This window comes from Populus euphratica, unplaced genomic scaffold, assembly GCF_000495115.2.
Source record: "Populus euphratica unplaced genomic scaffold, PopEup_1.0 scaffold111.1, whole genome shotgun sequence".
NCBI lineage: Eukaryota > Viridiplantae > Streptophyta > Magnoliopsida > Malpighiales > Salicaceae > Populus > Populus euphratica.
The window spans coordinates 693496-712335 of record NW_011499877.1 but is presented as its reverse complement, the minus strand read 5'-3'; the positions used below and the strand labels follow the sequence as shown (position 1 = coordinate 712335).

The 18840-nt window shown below is 28.5% G+C and overlaps 1 protein-coding gene across 1 annotated transcript in view; it reads right to left on the bottom strand.

Annotated features, from left to right (window-relative positions):
• Window positions 1-13841: 13841 nt before the first annotated feature.
• LOC105128657 (spermidine synthase 1-like) overlaps window positions 13842-18840 on the bottom strand; it is a 7391-nt gene continuing 2392 nt past the window's right edge. The window contains exons 4-9 of the mRNA XM_011030421.1: window positions 15030-15134; window positions 14709-14781; window positions 14545-14616; window positions 14245-14443; window positions 14042-14168; window positions 13842-13934 (exon numbers count right to left, since the gene is read on the bottom strand). Coding sequence (XP_011028723.1) covers window positions 13842-13934; window positions 14042-14168; window positions 14245-14443; window positions 14545-14616; window positions 14709-14781; window positions 15030-15134 — 669 coding nt within the window. The remainder of the gene's footprint in view (window positions 13935-14041; window positions 14169-14244; window positions 14444-14544; window positions 14617-14708; window positions 14782-15029; window positions 15135-18840) is intronic.

Here is an 18840-nt window from a genome sequence, read left to right as displayed (position 1 = left end):
TAAAAATTAATTTTAAACAAAAACTTTCAGATTTTAAACAAATAATATTTTAACTGCATTACTAATCACTTTTCAAACAAATAAAATATCAAAACTAATTACAAACATATTATCATAAATCAATGTATTTTATACATTGTTTTCAACTTTACTGGCATATGCATTATAGTAGCAAAATGTAAACACCACTCCACTAAAAAAGAAAAAGAAAAACTTTTAAAAAATATTAAATATTTATAAATGCTAAACAGCTATCAATATTCATGTATGAATCATATTAAAGATTGTATTATAAAATATTTTTTTAGAAATATATTAAAATAATATTATTTATTTTTTAAAATTTATTTTTTAAATCAATATGATCTAAAAATATTAAAAATTTAATTTAAAGTAAGAAAAATTAAAAATCTTAAACATCCATATTTATTTTCATTTATTGTCAGTTAAAACGTCAAAGTTAAAGAAATGAAAAATATAAATTATTCTCAAAGTCAATATCACGTGACACACTTGAAGATGTGTTCTACAAGGCACACATGCATGTGTCAAATTAAGATAGAGATTCCAGATATTTATAAATATTGGCTAAGGCCTACTTCTCTAGGTAGCCTTCATATTTTAATAAATAACATTATCCTTCAACATTGCAGTCTTTACGCAGTTCCAAATTTGTCCAATGGTATTCTTTCCTCCCTGCCCTTGGGGATAGACGTAGACCGCGCCTCCTCGTTTCTTTCACGGCGGTGCTGCTTTGTTTTTTAAAATATATTAAAATAATATTTTTTATTTTTAAATTTTTGTTTTTATTATTAACATTTCCAAACAATTTTAAAAAATGAATTTAAAATAAAAAAACTTTCGAAAACATAATTGAACCCGATCCAAACATGACTTTGAGCTGCATAATCAAGGAAGAAAAGATAGAAATATATATATATTTCTTTTCATGGATCTGCTATTGAAAATACCCTTGCACTAACACGCAGAATATTAAACTACTTGAGAGAATATATCGTATAATCAAATCTTTGCTAACAGTAGCACTGGTCAAATAATTACTGTATAGTATATAATATATCCTACGTACCAATTAATGATTAATTTACTTGCATGTTCTACATAGGCTAAATTCTCCTTCCATGGCGTGTAGGTGTAGGCAGAACAGAGCCCCATCTGGAAGAAGAAGAAGAAGAAGAAGAAGAGCAATGGTGGAGTTCAAAATGCAACTGAGAAGAAAACATGGGTTATTTTTAAAAATATTATTTATTTATTTTTTATATCAATAAATAAAAAATAAAAAAACATGATTAAATTAAAATTACAAATCATAAAGGGGGTAATTTAATTGATCAACCTTAAATTTATTTAATATATTATAAATATAAAAATTATTAAAAAATTCTATAAATTATTTAAATATATATAAATTAATCCAAATAATAATAATTAACATGATTAAATTAAAATTATAGATCATAAGGGTGTAATTTAATTGATCAGACCTTAAATTTATTTAATGTATTATAAATATACAAATTATTAAAAAAATTCTATAAATTATTTAAATACATATAAATTAATCCAAATAATAATAATTAAAAAATATATATCTCGTGCTGCTCAAGAATATGAGCTGGGGTACGATAATATAATAATAATGATTAACAGCGAGGTGCAGCTCAGCTCAGCACAGCTGGGGGTAAAATGGAACAAACCAGCACGCTCAACGCCCTCGTTATTCTTGTTTTATTTTTTTTAGAATTTATTTAGATAACAGATTGATAGGGACAAGGGCGGAGAGGGAGGCTGTGAGTGGTCCGAGATCGCACGCGGCTGCTCGACCTCGCCGAGTTCATATCCGGCACCCATTGTGGAAAAGACCACCCATTTTTTACTCCTACGTTTTCACCCGCTTCTTCTTTTTACCAACTTACCCTTTTCTCCCTTCTCTTTCCTTTTCTCCTTTTGCTTCCATTGCAAGAAACGATTCTTTTCCTTTCTTCTTGTCTTGTTTTGTGGACAAGGCCAGAATATTGTACTCTTTTTTTTTTTTTTAATTTCTGATTTGAGAATAAAGATGCTTTCAAACTAATTCTCTTGATTAAATCTTTCACTTGGGATTTAGTTTCATGCCCTTCCTCACACGTGTCACTATTTATAAACACTTTACCATTGCCAGATTTCCTTCTCGGTCCCTCGAGTTTTATATATATATATGTGTGTGTGTTCAAGTTGTGGTTTTTGTTTTAATTTGTTTCTTAAATTTATTTTTTTGTCATTGATTTTTTTATTTTCTTAAATTTTGTTTTAACGTGTGTTCAAGGTGTTGGGATTTGTTTTGGATTTGATAACATGTTGATTTTGTATTGAAAAGTTTTAAATCATTGTAAAAAGATAAAATTAAAAGATTATTTTATATTTTTTCTTAAATATATTCACATCAAAACTATTGATTCATTATTTTATTAAGATTACGGTAAGTTTTAGTTTAAAAAATAAGAATTTTGATAAAAAAAAATGGTTTATAAAAAAACACATGAAAATAATTATCTAATAACTTTATAAATAGTTATATATAAACTTAAAATGCATGACTTTCTAAATGCGCATGAAATATTTATTATCAAAAAATTTATATTATTTTTCTCAATGTTATTATTGTTATATTTTTTTCTTAAGGATATTCACATCAAACTATTGATTCATTATTTTATTATTTTATTTTATTTAACTTGCTTTTAAGATTATGATAAATTTTTTTTAAAAAATAAGAATTTTGATTAAAAATTATTTTATAAAAAGAAGAAACATGATTTTAAGATAAATAGTTTTTGATTAAAGATATATTGTTTTTAGACTTATTTGAGATTGTTCAAAAAACATATTGGATCTCGACTTTAATTGCTAATAATTTTTATGTAGTAAACAACATATTTAAAGAAGATATATATTTTTTTTATAAAAATATATTAATAAAAAAGGTACACTGACAATTATATATATATTTTATAAAATTTAGATTATTGCTTTGTGTGAAAAATATACTTTTATTGATATTTAATTAAATATTTTTTAAAAAAAATATATCATATATCACAAAATCAAATATTTTTATAAACATCTATCTCTTAACTTTCTATTTTAGTTTTTAATTAATATTAATTACTCATTTTATTATTTATTAGTTCATATAAGTTTTTATTCTATTTTACAAAAATATTTTCATTAACTTTCAATTCTTAATTAATGTTCTTTATGATGCAAGAAAATATATCAATAATATCAAAATATTTTTTTCTTGCATTAAAAACTAACTTGAAATCTCATGCCCAGCTATCTTCAGTAATGAACTCCTTTTTCACTCATTCATTTCCACCCACCTGTTTTCTTTTTTCCCGTCCTCTTTCTTTTTCTCCGTTTGCTTATATTACAAGAGATGACTCTTTTATTTTCTTTTAGTTTTGTTTCATAAACATGGCTAAGATTTTGTGCTAGTTTTTTTTTTTTTTAGAATAAACATCCTTTCAAACTATATAATTTTCAAGATTAAATCCAATGCATTTTAAGATAAATTATGTTCAGCTTTTTTAAAATTTGAACTATTGATAATATAAAATATTGAATGGCTACTATTCAGATTAAGCCTTAATAGATAGAATTTATAAATAAAAAAAATTAAGATTTTTTTGAAAAAAATGCATGCATGTCATGGATTGAAGCAATGCTATTGTTGTTGCTGAAGTTTATATAAAATTATAATGAAGAAAAATAGAAGTAAAAAAGATATCCAAGTGAGAGTAAAAATTAAACTCTGACGGTGAAAATATTCTAAATATCCAATATGTTTAGAAATGAGATTTTTTTATTTGAATAGTAAATAATTACATGTTTACTTTAATATTATCTTCTTTTACCAAATTGATGTTCGTTATAGAGTACCTAATACCTATAAAATATTTATTTTTAATGGAATTTAAGAACCTTTTGATAATAAAATCAATGATTTTTTAATAAAAAATTACAATAAATGAAATAATAAACTTTTAATTATAAAAAGAAAAGTGTTTATTATTAATTGTGTGTTATAAATGCTCTACAAACAAGAATTTGAATATTTTAGAGAATAAAAAAAATATACCTTTATCAGGGTGCTTTAGATGATATATATATTCTATAAACTTTGTCATATTACTTAAATAAAGAGATAGTAGCATTATCTCCTCCTAGTAGCATTAATGGTAAATAAGTACCCTTACATAATATTAATGTTAATAAAAATATAGTAGGTTTTTAAGAGATTTTTATACGCCTAGAGATATTGAGAGATAATCATTATTGATTTTTAATGTTTTAAATTAAAAAATATAAAAATAAACAAACAAATCCTCGTAGCCTAATATAGAGTTTAAAAAAATTATCAATCCTATATGTATTTGGATCTCAAATGATTCTAAATTTAAAAATGTTAAATTCAGCTATATTAAATTTATCTGGCTTTGTCAAACTTATATGCATTTGAACTTAGAGCATAACTAAACTAAAAAATACTATGTTTAGTATCTTGTGAAATTCATGTCATCTAGACTTAACATTTTATCAAGCCTAGATATATTAGGTAATTATCTTCCTTTTAGCCCTTTTAATTATAAGTTTTTAAATAAACATATAACACACTAATCTACCAAGTTGTCTATATTTAATATTAGTCTAGATATTTTGAACTATTAAATTAATTTTTTTTATTGGTTGTTAGTAATGATATATGTTTTGTTATCAATGTGATTGGGTAACAATTTAGAATCAATTAATTTTTTGACTTGTATCACGTGGCATATTAAAACATTAATTTTTTTATAACTTTAAAAAAATATAAAAACATTAGAAAGTAAAATTTATAATGTATGTTGATTAAAATACTTTTAAAATACTTAAATGGTGACATATTAGATGATATAATATTTTAAAAAAATTATTAAAACAATAATATATGATATCAATTTGAACCAACTATATTAACTTGCAATGAAAATTAAGGGACAAGAAAGGAATACAATTTTAAAAAAAATATAAAAACATTAAAAAGTAAGATCTATAATGCATACTGATTGAAATACTTAAATGATAACATATTAAATAATATAATATTTTAAAAAATATATTAAAATAATAATGTATTATATCAACTCAAATCACCTATAATTCAATTATAATAATAATAAAAAAAGAAAGCAGGGAAAAGGAAGGAATCGTTGGATTTCATTTCCACAAGAATCCTTCCACTTTCCAGAACCTATCCTCTTCAACTTGTAATGTCATTCTCACCATCTCGTGTATGGACTTTTCTTCCTTATTTAAGGACACCCACTTTTTTTATTATCATTACTAACCTTCTTATTTTCTTTCTTTAATTGAAAGGCAGGTCTATACCAACCAACTAACCTACTGCCCTTGCCCATGCTTTTGCTTCTAAACCAGTTGTGCTGTCTGTTTGGTGTTGTATTATAAAATATTTTTTAATTAAAATAATAATTTTTTAATAAACACATAAGAAATTATTGAAAATCATATTAAAAAAAATATTAATCTAATGTTTTTTTAGATAGTCTGAAAAGCAATTTAAAAATTGAGTTGAAACTAACAATGGATAAACCTAAAGCTAGAGTTGCATTCCATGCCATCACGCTTGCTTCTTTCTGGTCGATTCTCTCAGACCTGTGCAAGAACTTGTCTTCCGCCTTTCTTTTTCGATTTATATCATGGTGCTTGCAAATGGGAGGACATGGTTTGCGATGCATGCCGGCTTCTTTTTCTTTTTCTTTTCAGGACCAACTTTGCGGCTTGATTAGAATTAGGAACATAAGTTGTCTTGGGGAGTCAAATTCCCACCAGAGAATTTAGTCAAATTAGAATTAGAATAATACCGACAGCCCTAAGGTTGCTTTGTCCTTTGGATTATCATTCGAGTCGCTAGCTCGATCATTGACCCAATCAATATTAGTCTAAAATTATTTGTCTTTATTTTTTAGAAGTTGTTTTTAATTTAAACCAAACTCTCTCCTTATGTACCTTAAAATCATGCTCAAAACAAAAAACCAAACATGTATATGTTCCCCTTTTATAAAAAAATGCGGAAATTATTAACATCCTAGAATTTGATATTATAATTTAATGTTAGTAACTAAATAATTTATAAAAGTTCGGATTATTTGGTTTTAAACAATAATAAAAACTGATTAAACTATCTTTATTTTCTATATATATATATCCGATCCTTAACAATTCATATCATGATTGGCCATTTCAAATATTTAAAATACTTATTTTATAAAATCTTTACCAGATAAAAACCAAGTACAACTACTTTATTTATTACCAAATAAGGATGAATAACATATAATAGTAGCAGGGAATTGTTTGGTGTTGAATTGAGATGCTTGGGAAGAATAGGTTGTTTCAGCTTGATATTGCCAAGAATTCTTGACTATTATATGGAATATATATATTAGATTTATCAACCGATTCAATCTAAACATAAAGTTTTTTTTTAAATTATTTTGAAATGAAATGAAATATTTACTTGTAGTGATTGTTACTAGAAAATGGTAGGGTTCCTAGCTAATGTAGCAGGTCTTGGTTTGATTCATTGTGAAAAACGTCACCATTAATATTGTTGTGAGTCATAATATGGGATTTGTAGGAAAGAACTGCCTATGGTCTGCCCTTTGAAATATAAACTGCGTATTGAATAAATATGATTATTTGAGTTTTCTTTTCTATCAATGACGTTGATGGCATTTAGTTTTCTCTTCTTTTTCTACTTTGCTTTAATTTTCTAATTTCAATGTTGTGTTTTAAATTCCCTCTCTCGATTTTTCTTTTAATTTCTTTTGTTTTGGTCAAGAAAGCCCCACTAAAGTAACGCCATGTTGGTATTTAACCAACACTTAAGCAAGAAGTTATAAATTAGAAGAAAAAAAAAGAGTTAAAAATGAACACATTCAAAAGAAAAAAAAAAGCTACAATATTTAAACAGAAAAACTTTAAAAACGGATTACACAAAGAATTTAATGATCTCTTTCTTCCAAGTCTCAATTCACACAATCCCAATGCTAAACTAATCATTCATATCGATTAGTTTTATTTATTGTAAAATCAACAAAATGATTATTACATTACACAAATCAACAGGTTGGCTTGACAAGTACATAAACAAAAAAAAAAAAAAATTTAAACCCACCTGAACATACTTAAACCTAATAAATTAAGTTAGATGCACAATAAAATCATATTAACTCTTAAGTGTATATATATATACACACTTAAAAGTTAATATGATTTTATTGTGCACCTAAATATAAATATCTATTTACCACAATAATATAATTATTATTTTACCTTTCCCAACAAAATTTATTGAACTTGTTATTTGGAGGAATATGGTCATTTTATTATTCAATTCTGTATTTTTATATTCAGAGAATATAGTGTAAAAACATAAAAAAATTTAAACTTATAAATAGGATTATTTTTATATTTTTAAACTGATTTTTTTTTGTAATTCATAAATTGGCTTGATAAAAATATTTTTAGTTGAGGTTAGTTTGATATTTATATATGTTTGATTAAAACTGTAGTTAAAAACAAGATTAAACAAAAAATAATTTAATATGTTTAGTTAACAGTGCCTTTTAAATTGAGATTATAATATATATATATATATATATATATATAAATAGTTGGTATGTGCCATCACTAAGCATTGGAAGCTCCAACTATGATTTTTTTAGCAAAAATTAATTTTTATATTTTTTATAAGATTATTTTAATTTTATATTTATGATGAGGGGTTAGAGGATTAGCTTAGGTTAACTCAAATATTTTTTTTCTTATTTTTTAATTAACAGTTTTTTTTAGTTTTACTCTTAAACATTGATTTGTTTGAGAATTGAGCTTAATAATTCTACTTAATTTGTTTTTAATAAAATTACCTTAATAACATAACTAAGTTGTAGAATTGAAATACTAACTTGGATAGGTTTGAGTTAAGTTTTTTTACCTTTTTTATATTGGTAGTTTTTTTGTTAGTTTATTTATTATTATTGTATTTTTTATATATATTATCTAAATTAATAAATTAATTGAAGTTATTACACTCAAATAATGTACATTTGTTTTTAAAAAAAATACTTGTGTTTACACAGAAAAAAAGCTTGCGGCATAGCAGAACCTCTACCCATTACTTACAATTACTTATGAAAATGAACGGAAGGATGATGAGAATTGAAACTAGCAACAAACGTTACAGGGGATTATGGAAAGAAAACAAACTTTTAAGGTGAAATTGTGACATTTTTTAAAGCTCAACGGAACAAATTATAATTCTTCATGATAAAACTTTTTTATTTTCATTTAAAATTTCTTTAACTATAAAAACGAAGTGGAATAAGTTTGTGCATGTAATTTTTTAACTTGAAAAATATTATTGACCCCCAGCAAAATGCATATTAAATATCTAATGATTTTTTTGTTCACATGTATTTTACAAAAAAGTTTCATATTAAATCATAAATTAATAAATTTATTCATATTAAAAATTAGTATATAACAGCACATAATCCAACTATATTTAGAAAGAAATTCATAAAAAAATCTATATTGTAATTGTATTTCAAAAACTCATAAAGGTTGAACTATTGATTAAGGAGATTTATTTCCTTTCTTAACTTTATAGTTTGAACCTTCAGAACATTTAGTTTTAAAAAAATACTAAGTGCATGTTTAGGAATAAAAGATATTGTTTTTCAAAATATTTTAATTTAAAAATACATTAAAATAATATATATATTTTTTCAAATTTAATTTTCATATCAATACATCAAAATGATTAAAAAAATAACTTAAATTTAAAATAAAAATAAAAATAATTTTTTTTAAATACATGGTTTGATTACAATGTCAAATAAAACTTTTTTTTTTCTTTTTAGAAAAAAAAAACTTAGTTTTAGTTGAAATATAAGCAAACTTGATTTTATTGATGGGTCACGTGCTCAACCCATCCCCACCAACCATGCAACGTTCAGTAGGCGCTCTCTTTTCCATGAAATATTTGTGGCAAGTCATCAAAATGAAGGAAAAGAATAGGAAGCTTTTGCCGAAGGAAAAATGGTGCATTGATCAACGCTGAATTGATTGATTTTTGTTTTGTAGTATATCGTCTTCGTCTTGTAATTACTAAGTAAAAAAGAACAGAGAGCATGCGATGGGAAGCACATTTGACAAAAGTTGGTTTCTGCCAACATCTCACACATAGAGTCGTGGAGGCTGGTGGTGGTTGGTGGAGATCAAAAGATTTTGGTGAGAAGTTGAAAGGTTGAGAAAGAGACGGTGGAGGGAGTGGTAGATGGAGGCTAGGGTTGGTTATGGTGGGTGGTGGCTCGTCTTTTGGGAAGACAATGAAGGTTTTTATTTTTATTTGTTTTTCACACAGGGGTGGTGTTTTTTTATTCAATTGCAAATTTGTAATGTTGAAGACTTTTTATTCAATATCGATTTGTAGTGTTTAATATAAGGGTTATTTAGTTATTAAATGAAAAATTATAATAAACCAGGAAATAATCATATATTTTTTGTTGGTAATTTTGGGCACTCTAGGTGGATAACGTAAACTATTATATATGTATCAAAGTTTATGATGTAAATTATAAATTTTCAAAACTTGATAGGTAAATCTATTTTTGGCTAAACTATTGGATGCTAGTACAATTTTTCTCCAAAAATAATTAGACTACTTTGACTATAAAAGAATTTTTGATTGATTAATATAGAGAATTTATACAAAACATTAGAAATGTAATTTTGTTTTTATTTTTATTTTAGTAATTATTATACTAGATATCGCGATAAACAAACAATATTTTCTTCCATATCCATAAAATATGAGTCTTTTTAAATATTTTGAGAGGGGTTAAGGTTTGTTAAAACGTGACACATGATATTCTGGTCACTATAAATCTGTATTGGTTAATAAAAAATTAATTATATTAAAAAAATATATTATCATTTTAAAATATCTTATTTTAAATAAATTAAATTATTGATTTTTTTTTAAATTATAAAAAAAATGTTTTCTTTTTTATAATTATCCAATTGATTCAATAAAAAATAAATTTATTCAACACAACTACAATTAGATTTATTGTCCCCGTTACAAGATCATACATCTTAATATATATATATATTTTAATTTAATATTTAATTCTTATCAATGACTTTTTAAAAAAAATTTATATATAATTTTTTATTTATTTAATTAAGTGCATGCATAAAATTATCATCTGTGATTATAATTGTGTCCTAACTAAACCATGTACTTAAATGGAAAATGATTTTTTTAATCATTAAGCGTGTTTGCCTATAGTTTTCGCGCACTCCTGTGTTGACGGGCTTGATAATTAAGAGGGTATTCTGCCTTCTTAATTATTGAGATTTAAATTTAAGGTCGTATACCTTGTAAAATCTTCTAATTTTAATACAAGGGGTCTCCGTGGATAAAAACGTTTCTTCATGCAATCATCTTGGAAAATTGTGGGACCCGCCTTATCCGGGCAGCCGTGTTTCATGGCGGGGTGTCGTGGAGAGAGGCGTGGGTCTTCAGTCCTTATCCGTTAAAAGTGAAAAATGTTGAAACACGTGGCCTCCACCGAATTTCTATAAACATTTTTATTTTTTTATTCTCTCTCTCTTTCTCTTGTTCGTTACAATTTCCATGACCCAATCCCTTATCCTTGTTAAGAGGCCAGATCCATTTAAAGCGGGCTATAGGCCCAAGGCCGTATCCTTGTTAAGAGGCCAGACCCATTTACATCGGGCCATAGGCACAAGGCCCTATCAATTCAACTTCCAAGCACACCACATTCCACATTTTCTCTATTTTCTCTCTTCCCTTTTATTTTATCACATATCTCTTATTTTTCTTATCAAGTTGTATATACTATAACTTCATTTACATTTAAACTATAATGGCAACATGTTATAGGTGAAATGGGTAGGTTATCTTGTAACTTATATTTTTTATTTTCTATATTTGGATAGTCAAATCTTACCCTTTTTAATTATAACTTATCACTAAATTTAATTGCTTTTTTTTTTCTTTTACTATATTTTATTTTATCTTGGTCCACTAATAAAAATATTTATTTTAAGAAATACAACACTTTAATTAAAAGTTTTAAAACTACATATTTTATATACTTTTTAATCTTTATTTGAATTAATTAGAAAAAAATTATTTTAATAAAATTTGATTATGTCAAAATTAAGAAACAAAATAAATATATTAAAAGATAAAGGCAATGTAGTCTTTAATCAAATTTGTGATAAATGTGGAGTGACATTAACAATTCATGGAGGATGAATAACACTAAAAATTTTATGCTAATTAGAAAATAAAAGTGAAAGAGAAACAATACAGAAGACTACATTTTTTATGCCACTATCTCATATTTATATCTAGAAAATATAATTCATAGAAAGTCTTACCTTTGTAATTAATTATGACTATCAAATATTATTTTTATTTTAATCATTACCTATAATACTCAAATTTAATTTCTCAGAGAAAACAATTTTGGTCATACTACATTTTATGTTTAATTTTTTGTTTCCAAATATTATATTTATATATAAAAAATATAATAGAGTAGTTAAAACTTTGACCACTTCAATTTTTATACACTTCTTGTGTTTTATTTAAATCAATTTTGAATTTTAATAATTATAAAATAATATTTCAGTAAAATTTGGTTCTACCAAAACAAGATATATACTCCATAATTATATTAAAGATGAGAGATAATACAGTCTACTAATAAATCTTGTAATAAATATGTAGTAATATTAACAATTTATAGACTCGGAATAACATCAAGAAAAAAATTATTACTATTGTTTTTCTTCAAATTTTCCTGGAGTTCTCCTCGATGCTTATCACACCTTTTCCTATATCACTTGTTTGGGGTGAATTCTAGTGGTCCATATGTTATTATTCTCAGCTTAGCATTTTTGTTTCTTTTCCATTATTTCTGCGCTTCGTGTGCGATCGATGCTGGTGATTTTAGAGATTTCGATCAACAGATTTGAGTATTTCTCATGTGTTGGAAACGTGAAATACTGCCAAATGATACAGGAAATACAGTAATGCTGTCTGTAACTAGATGTGGCAAGGGTTGTGGTACGAATTTTCTTATGATCAGCTGAGCCTTGTAATGCTATCATGTGAAGGCAATTGAAGGAAAATGAACTGGAATGCCCTACTGATAGGTAAGTGCATCTTTACAGCAACTTGTAGCTTGTGTCTTGGTGAAAGTGGCAATTTCCTGATGGTCCAGATCTTTTCATATTGCCGCTGCAACTACTCCCATTGTTCGAGTATATCTTTTTAGATTGTCCAATAATGTTGGGCAGTACAAATTTAGCAATTCCATCCTAGTAAACCTGAAGATTTTAGTGTATGGCGATGCCCCAACCTTCGTTTTTTTTTTTTTTTCCTTCCTTTTAGTGTATGGCGATGCCCCAACCTTCGGTTTTTTTTTCCTTCTTGTTGAGAAGTCTTCTTAGAATAATATTTGTTCTTGAACAGTTGTTTTGTTCGCCCCTGAATTTCTTCATGCCTCTTGGGTGCAACTCATTCGTTTACTTTTGTCAATTATTTGTGCCATTAGCAGACCACATCTGGCTGTCAAAATGAACAAGAAAATGGACATTCGTCACTACTGTATACTTGGATATTGAGCAGTACTGGGTGGTGGAAGAATCGAGCACCAGTCAATCCGGCTGTCAAAATGAACAAGAAAATGGACATTTGTCAGTACTGTATACTTGGATATTGAGCAGTATTGGGCGGTGGAAGAATCGAGCACCTGGAGCACCTGTCAATCCAGATGCTAGCTGTTCTCGTGGCTGGATTCTGGAGCGCGTGCTTAGTTGGTGGCGTTATTCATCTTAACAGGTCTTTATTTTTTGAGCCTGGCATGTTGATTTTCATTAAGTATTGTTCGCCATTAACATGCATGTATTGCTCAAAATGTTTTGGCATGCAGAGTAAAGCCTTTAAAGTCGACTAGGATACAATCATATCAGTCATTGAAAATTGTCCTGATCACTGCTAGCCTCTATTGTGTATGGTGAGGAAGCCGGATATACACGGTGAATCCTCATCGGCCAGTAGTCGGTGAAGAGGCTGACCCCGGAGTTCTTGTATTCTTAGCCACTCATCTCTTTCTCCCTATTTGGTTTTTAGTTTGACCACCTGGCATGTTTGGAACCCTAGTTTACCTTTGATTTTCCAGCGGAGCAATGTAAAGTCTCATTGTTCTTAAATATTCAACCATTTTCATATCAATTCTTCCACCTTCTAGGGGTGCTTTTATTAGTTATCGAACAGGGAAAGTTGCTTCTCCCTCTCATATTGGTTAGCAGACCTGGAAAGTAATGTACCCCGAAAATATTGATTACCCACCTTCTAGGGGTGCTTTTATTAGTTATTGGACAGGGAAAGTTGCCTCTCCCTATCATATTGGTTAGCAGATCTGGAAAGTAATGTACCCCGAAAATATTAATTAGAGTTTTGATGTTGTTGCTGCTCTTTATTGTTATCAAAATACCATAATTTTATAGCAAGTAGTGCTATAGATTGACGGGAATCAATCGAAACATTTCCCATTCATTAACAACTTAATACTAGCACAATTCATGGAAAGTAGAAACCAGAAGCAACTGCTTGAATAACCATTATTCGAGTCTAATGTTCTTCAGCAAGCCTTGAGCGATCCAAGTCTAATTCATTTCTGCAGTGCAGCATATTTTTTTTTCATTTTGGATTCAAACATCTTTTTTTTTGCGAAAGATGGCAGACAAAATGCAGCGGTATGGACCTACAGTGGGAACAAGGAGAAATTGAAAACAAGGTCAATAAACATTAATGAGATTGAGATCAAGAGAAAAACATTGGCAGAAGAAGCTGTTGTTTTAGAACAAATACCTCCGAGTTGTAGAACTTGGGGGGGCCTTTAGCTACACCGTAATGCTCCAGATTCAATGGATTTATTGGATTTTTGAAATCTACTGGTGGCCCCTCGGTGGAGCAAAGCATGAAACCCATCATCCCACTGAAATGAAACGCATTAACTCCACAAATGTGTTAAAATAGAATCAATCAAAGCTGGAAACAGTTCAATTTCATGCCTGGTATATGAAGGAACCGTGCACCAAGCGTAGCTAACAGAGCCTTTGAACGTCTTGCCGCATTTTGCTACGAAATCTGCAAGGGAAAATTCTTGGTGCCACAAGCTGTCTGCTGGACAGCTCATGACCCCTCCAGGTCGAAGAGCCCTTGCAACTGATTCCATGAAGCAATCATCAGCTAATTCTTCCGCCTCGGGTCCTATTAATAATGGCATGCAATCCAGAAATTAAGAATAGCTCGTCAATATTTTTAAATTAAGAAGAGTTGCAGTAACTAGATAAGAGGAAGAGAACCAATACCCATCATTTGGAAAGCATCCAATATAATAGCATCGTAAGCGCCTTGAGGAACATGCTTCAGAAACTTAACTCCTACGTACATGGTATTTGTAAAGACACGGGGAATTATAAAGAAAGATTGACGAGCGCTATAAATTTAGAATATTCAAGTTTCATCAGTGTACCATCGCCTAAATGGAGAGTCACCCGGGGATCCTCGTATCCAACTGCTATGTCAGGAAAATGCTGCCTGTACACCTGAAACCAACCAACCAATCACACACGACATTGCTAATCTGAAAGAACACACACCATTGCTTTCTCAAATACTTGTCTTTATTTGTGTCTCCGAACCAGCAACTTAACTCTCGGGAGAGACCAGCGAGACAACACTAAATTACGAGGTCCGAATGTAAACTAAAGAATTAATCTGTTGGGGCAGAGAGGTAGCAGCTATATAAGAAATCTGTTCAAATTTGTAAAGATTGACGACGACGACGACTCACATCAACCACCATTTTGTCAATTTCACAAATATCAATTTGCTCGACACAAGCATGCCGAGATACTTCTTTCAGAATTCCACCGTCCCCACCTCCTATAAGCAATACCTGAACACAATATGAAAAACGACTGGGCGTAAGAAATTGACTGCTAACTGTTTATTTATTTAACATGGAAAAAGTTTTTGTTTTTACTTGCTTTTAATTTCTCTTTTACTTTATTTGATGAAACGTATTTTTTATTTTACTTTATTTTGAAGGATAGAATTATTGATTTATTGATAGAATATAGCTGACCCTTTTTTTTTTTTGTAGACATGGTTTTTCAATTCAATTTTCCACGAAAGCTTTGATTTTATATGTTTGATATTTTACAATTTTTACGCAAACTTTACTTTTTTCCTAGCACTCTTCTTAGGGTTTTGAAAATAAAGTAAAATAATTGCTAGAAAAATAAAAAAAATGGTAAAATAATACAATCAAGCATAAATTAATAAGAAAATAACAATTTTTTTAATATTTTTTAATATTTTGTATTTTTAAAATAAGTTTATAATTTAAATAAAGAACATTTGATAGTAATAAATAAATAAAAAGTTGGCAAAAAGTCTCGATAATATTTTTATACATTTTGATAAGAAAACAAATAGCTCGTACGTATCTACGTTTTCCTTTTAGTATATTAATGGAATGATCTTTGTCTGCAAGAATGAAAATAATATAAAGTACCTTCTTAGGGTTTGGAATTGAACAGAGGGGGAGGTGAGTTATCATTTCTTGGTAAGCAAACTCATCCATCTCCGCCAGTTGAAGAGAGCCGTTCAAGATAACAACCTTGCCACGAGCTGACGACTACAATCATAATCAAACATGACATTTTGCAGTTAATAGCAAAAATTACAATCATAATCAAACATGACATTTTGCAATTAATAGCAAAAATGTAAAGCTATATATATATATAAAGATTTTCTCTCGAAAAAAATAGCTAGTACCTCAAATACAAGAAGATCTTGGCTACACTCTGATTTCCCATGAAACATGATCTTTTCAATCTTGTACAAGGACGCCACTCCTGTAAAATATTAAAAGAATGAAGAATATATATATATATATATATATCCTTGTGAAAAGCTGTTACACCCTACATTGCGACGACCTTAAAAATCTACTATCCTAGTTTCTCTCGGTTCCCTCCTACTCAGGATGAAGGAGATGATAATAAAGGCATGGCGTTTGGAATCAGCCTCAAACCTCGATATTTTTTTAATTAAATTCTTGATTTAGATATTAAAACTAATTTAAAGTTTAATTAAATCTCAAAACCTTTAATTTATGTTGTCTTGCTTAAATTTTAATATATTATTCATTTTTATTATTTTATATACATTTATTTTTAATAAAATAGGAGGAGTCAAAAATTAAACTACAATAAAGCTGAAAACAATTTCTACGCGCGTCGGAGAGAAACTCTGGGCTGAAATTCATAACAGAAATTAACAGTTTTATAACACTGAAGAAAAAGGAAAGATTGCGCCTAGCTAGTGAAGATCTTGGTCATCTTAGATACAAAAACCCCTCACTTGAGCCTAACTCTCCCGATTGGATATTCCACAGATCTTATGGATTTCGTCATGTTTTGGTCACACGATTTCGTCGGATCACACAAACCTGACGAATTTTATAGTCCAACAAAACCAGATCTTACCTAAATTTGATTTGATTCTAGTCAAATCAGGTTAAAATTCAGAGAGTAATGCCGATGAATTAAATGAAATTATTATCAGGATGCTTTTTATCCAGGGAAAAGAGAGAAGAAGAAGGGTGGGACTCATGCACCCAAATTGGAGTCCTTTCTTATTTTTTTTTTTAATTTTTTTTTTCAGTCCTTTCTTATTTTTACTTTTTCAAAGTATCCTCCCAAATGCTTTGGGAATAGTGCATGTTGAAGGATATGGCATGACCTCAGATAAATCCAAACAATAACAGTTAACAGTCGTCATCACACCGCAAAGTAAAGAACATGCTGAACCCTTGCTCACATTTATAAACTGTTTATTGTACCTAAAAAGAGAACCAAATCTAAAGTAGAGCAAATGTAATGAAGTGCATTAATTCTTTGTCACCTTGGAATCTAGAGGATTCTTTCAACCCGAAACAAAGCTTATCAGATGAAGAACACATTAATTACCTGGATATCCAGGAGAAACATCAACATACCATCCGGGAATTGCAAGAGACGTATCACCATGAAGCTCATGATTCTCCATTTGACGAGCAGCAGCCAAAGAAGATAGGATAGTGCTCTTAGCATCATGACTGGCTGCCTTACGATCTTCCTTCAGCCCTTTGACATGTAATGTGTCATAAGATTCAGTATAAGCGAAGCCATTATTCTCTCTATCCATGAATTCTGTATCTCTCCTCAGCTAGCTCTTTGTTACTATTACACTGCTTGAGCTAGGATTTATAAAAAGGTTAAGGACTGAGTCGTTGCATGGGGCAATATATATATATATATAAGGGCAGGTGAGTCGTTGCATGGGGCAATATATATATAAGGGCAGAAGCCACCGACCATTTATCGAAAGATAAACGTTCTTAAATTTACTAGTTTTGCCTCGCAAATTAATCATGCTGAACAAAGCAGAGGTTCTCAAAGCCAAAAAATTAATATATGTGAAATAAAATAAAATAAATTTCAAGCATATCACGTGTCTTCAGCTGATTATAATCTTAACGTGGGATCCCATGCTGGATTCCATCAATTGGATAACCAGTATGTATGTATTCTTATATAAAATTCAAACTTTTTCCTTAACGATTAATATCGTATTCTCAAAGCCTCCATTCCTGAAACCATTTAAATTTATATATTCAGTTTATTGCTTTTTATGCATAGCCGTATCTCGTATACTTTCTAGACTGCAAACAATTCTCATGTAGATTCCAAATTGTGAATTTTACAAGCCTGACACTGTTATATTGTTATTGATGTGTTATATTAGATTGTGGTGTATTATAATAATAAAAATACTAAATCTGGTTAGTGTTTCACGAGACGTTAACTTGCAAAATGAATAGACTAATTTGCCCTTTTTAGGCAAAGCCGAATAATATGGTTTGAGGGGGTAATATAACTTTTTATTCATTGGACACATTTATCATGGCAAGATTGAATAGGGGTAGGTCAGTATTTTTCTTTTTATAGTGTAATGACCCAAATACCATCAAATCAAAATTTAATTAATTTTTTTACAAGGGTATTTTTGAATCTTCAATTTCGAAAGCACATTATAATATCTAAAATATCCTCCAAAGCAAAATCATATAGTTGTTGTTTTCATTTTTTTTTTAGGGTGTTATTTATTTATTTATTTATTATTGTCAAGTTGGATGAGACTTAGTTTGGTCTTTCGATAAATGAAAAAAAAAAACATTTGCTCACGAACACAATGCATGCGCCAACAAGTCGGAGGAGCTTGTGTTTTTTCTAGCACATATTTTCACAGCATTGTCAAAAGCAGCTCACTAAGGTTTTCTTGTGGACAAACACGTCGAAAAGGCATGTTGTTTTCTTTTCTTTTCTGTTTTTTAAATAGATTTTTATTTGATTTTCTCTCTGTACTTCACTTGTTTATATTTTGTAGGTGAGTCTAAAATAAAATGTCCCATAAAATTTTCTACCAGTGCAACTAAAGAGCTTAAACTAAAATTAGTAAAATAGCAACATTACATGCATAAAAGTACCTATTTGTTTTTTTTTTTAGGCTAGTTGTTTGCAGTTGGGGAGAGTTCGTATGGGAAACAAAAA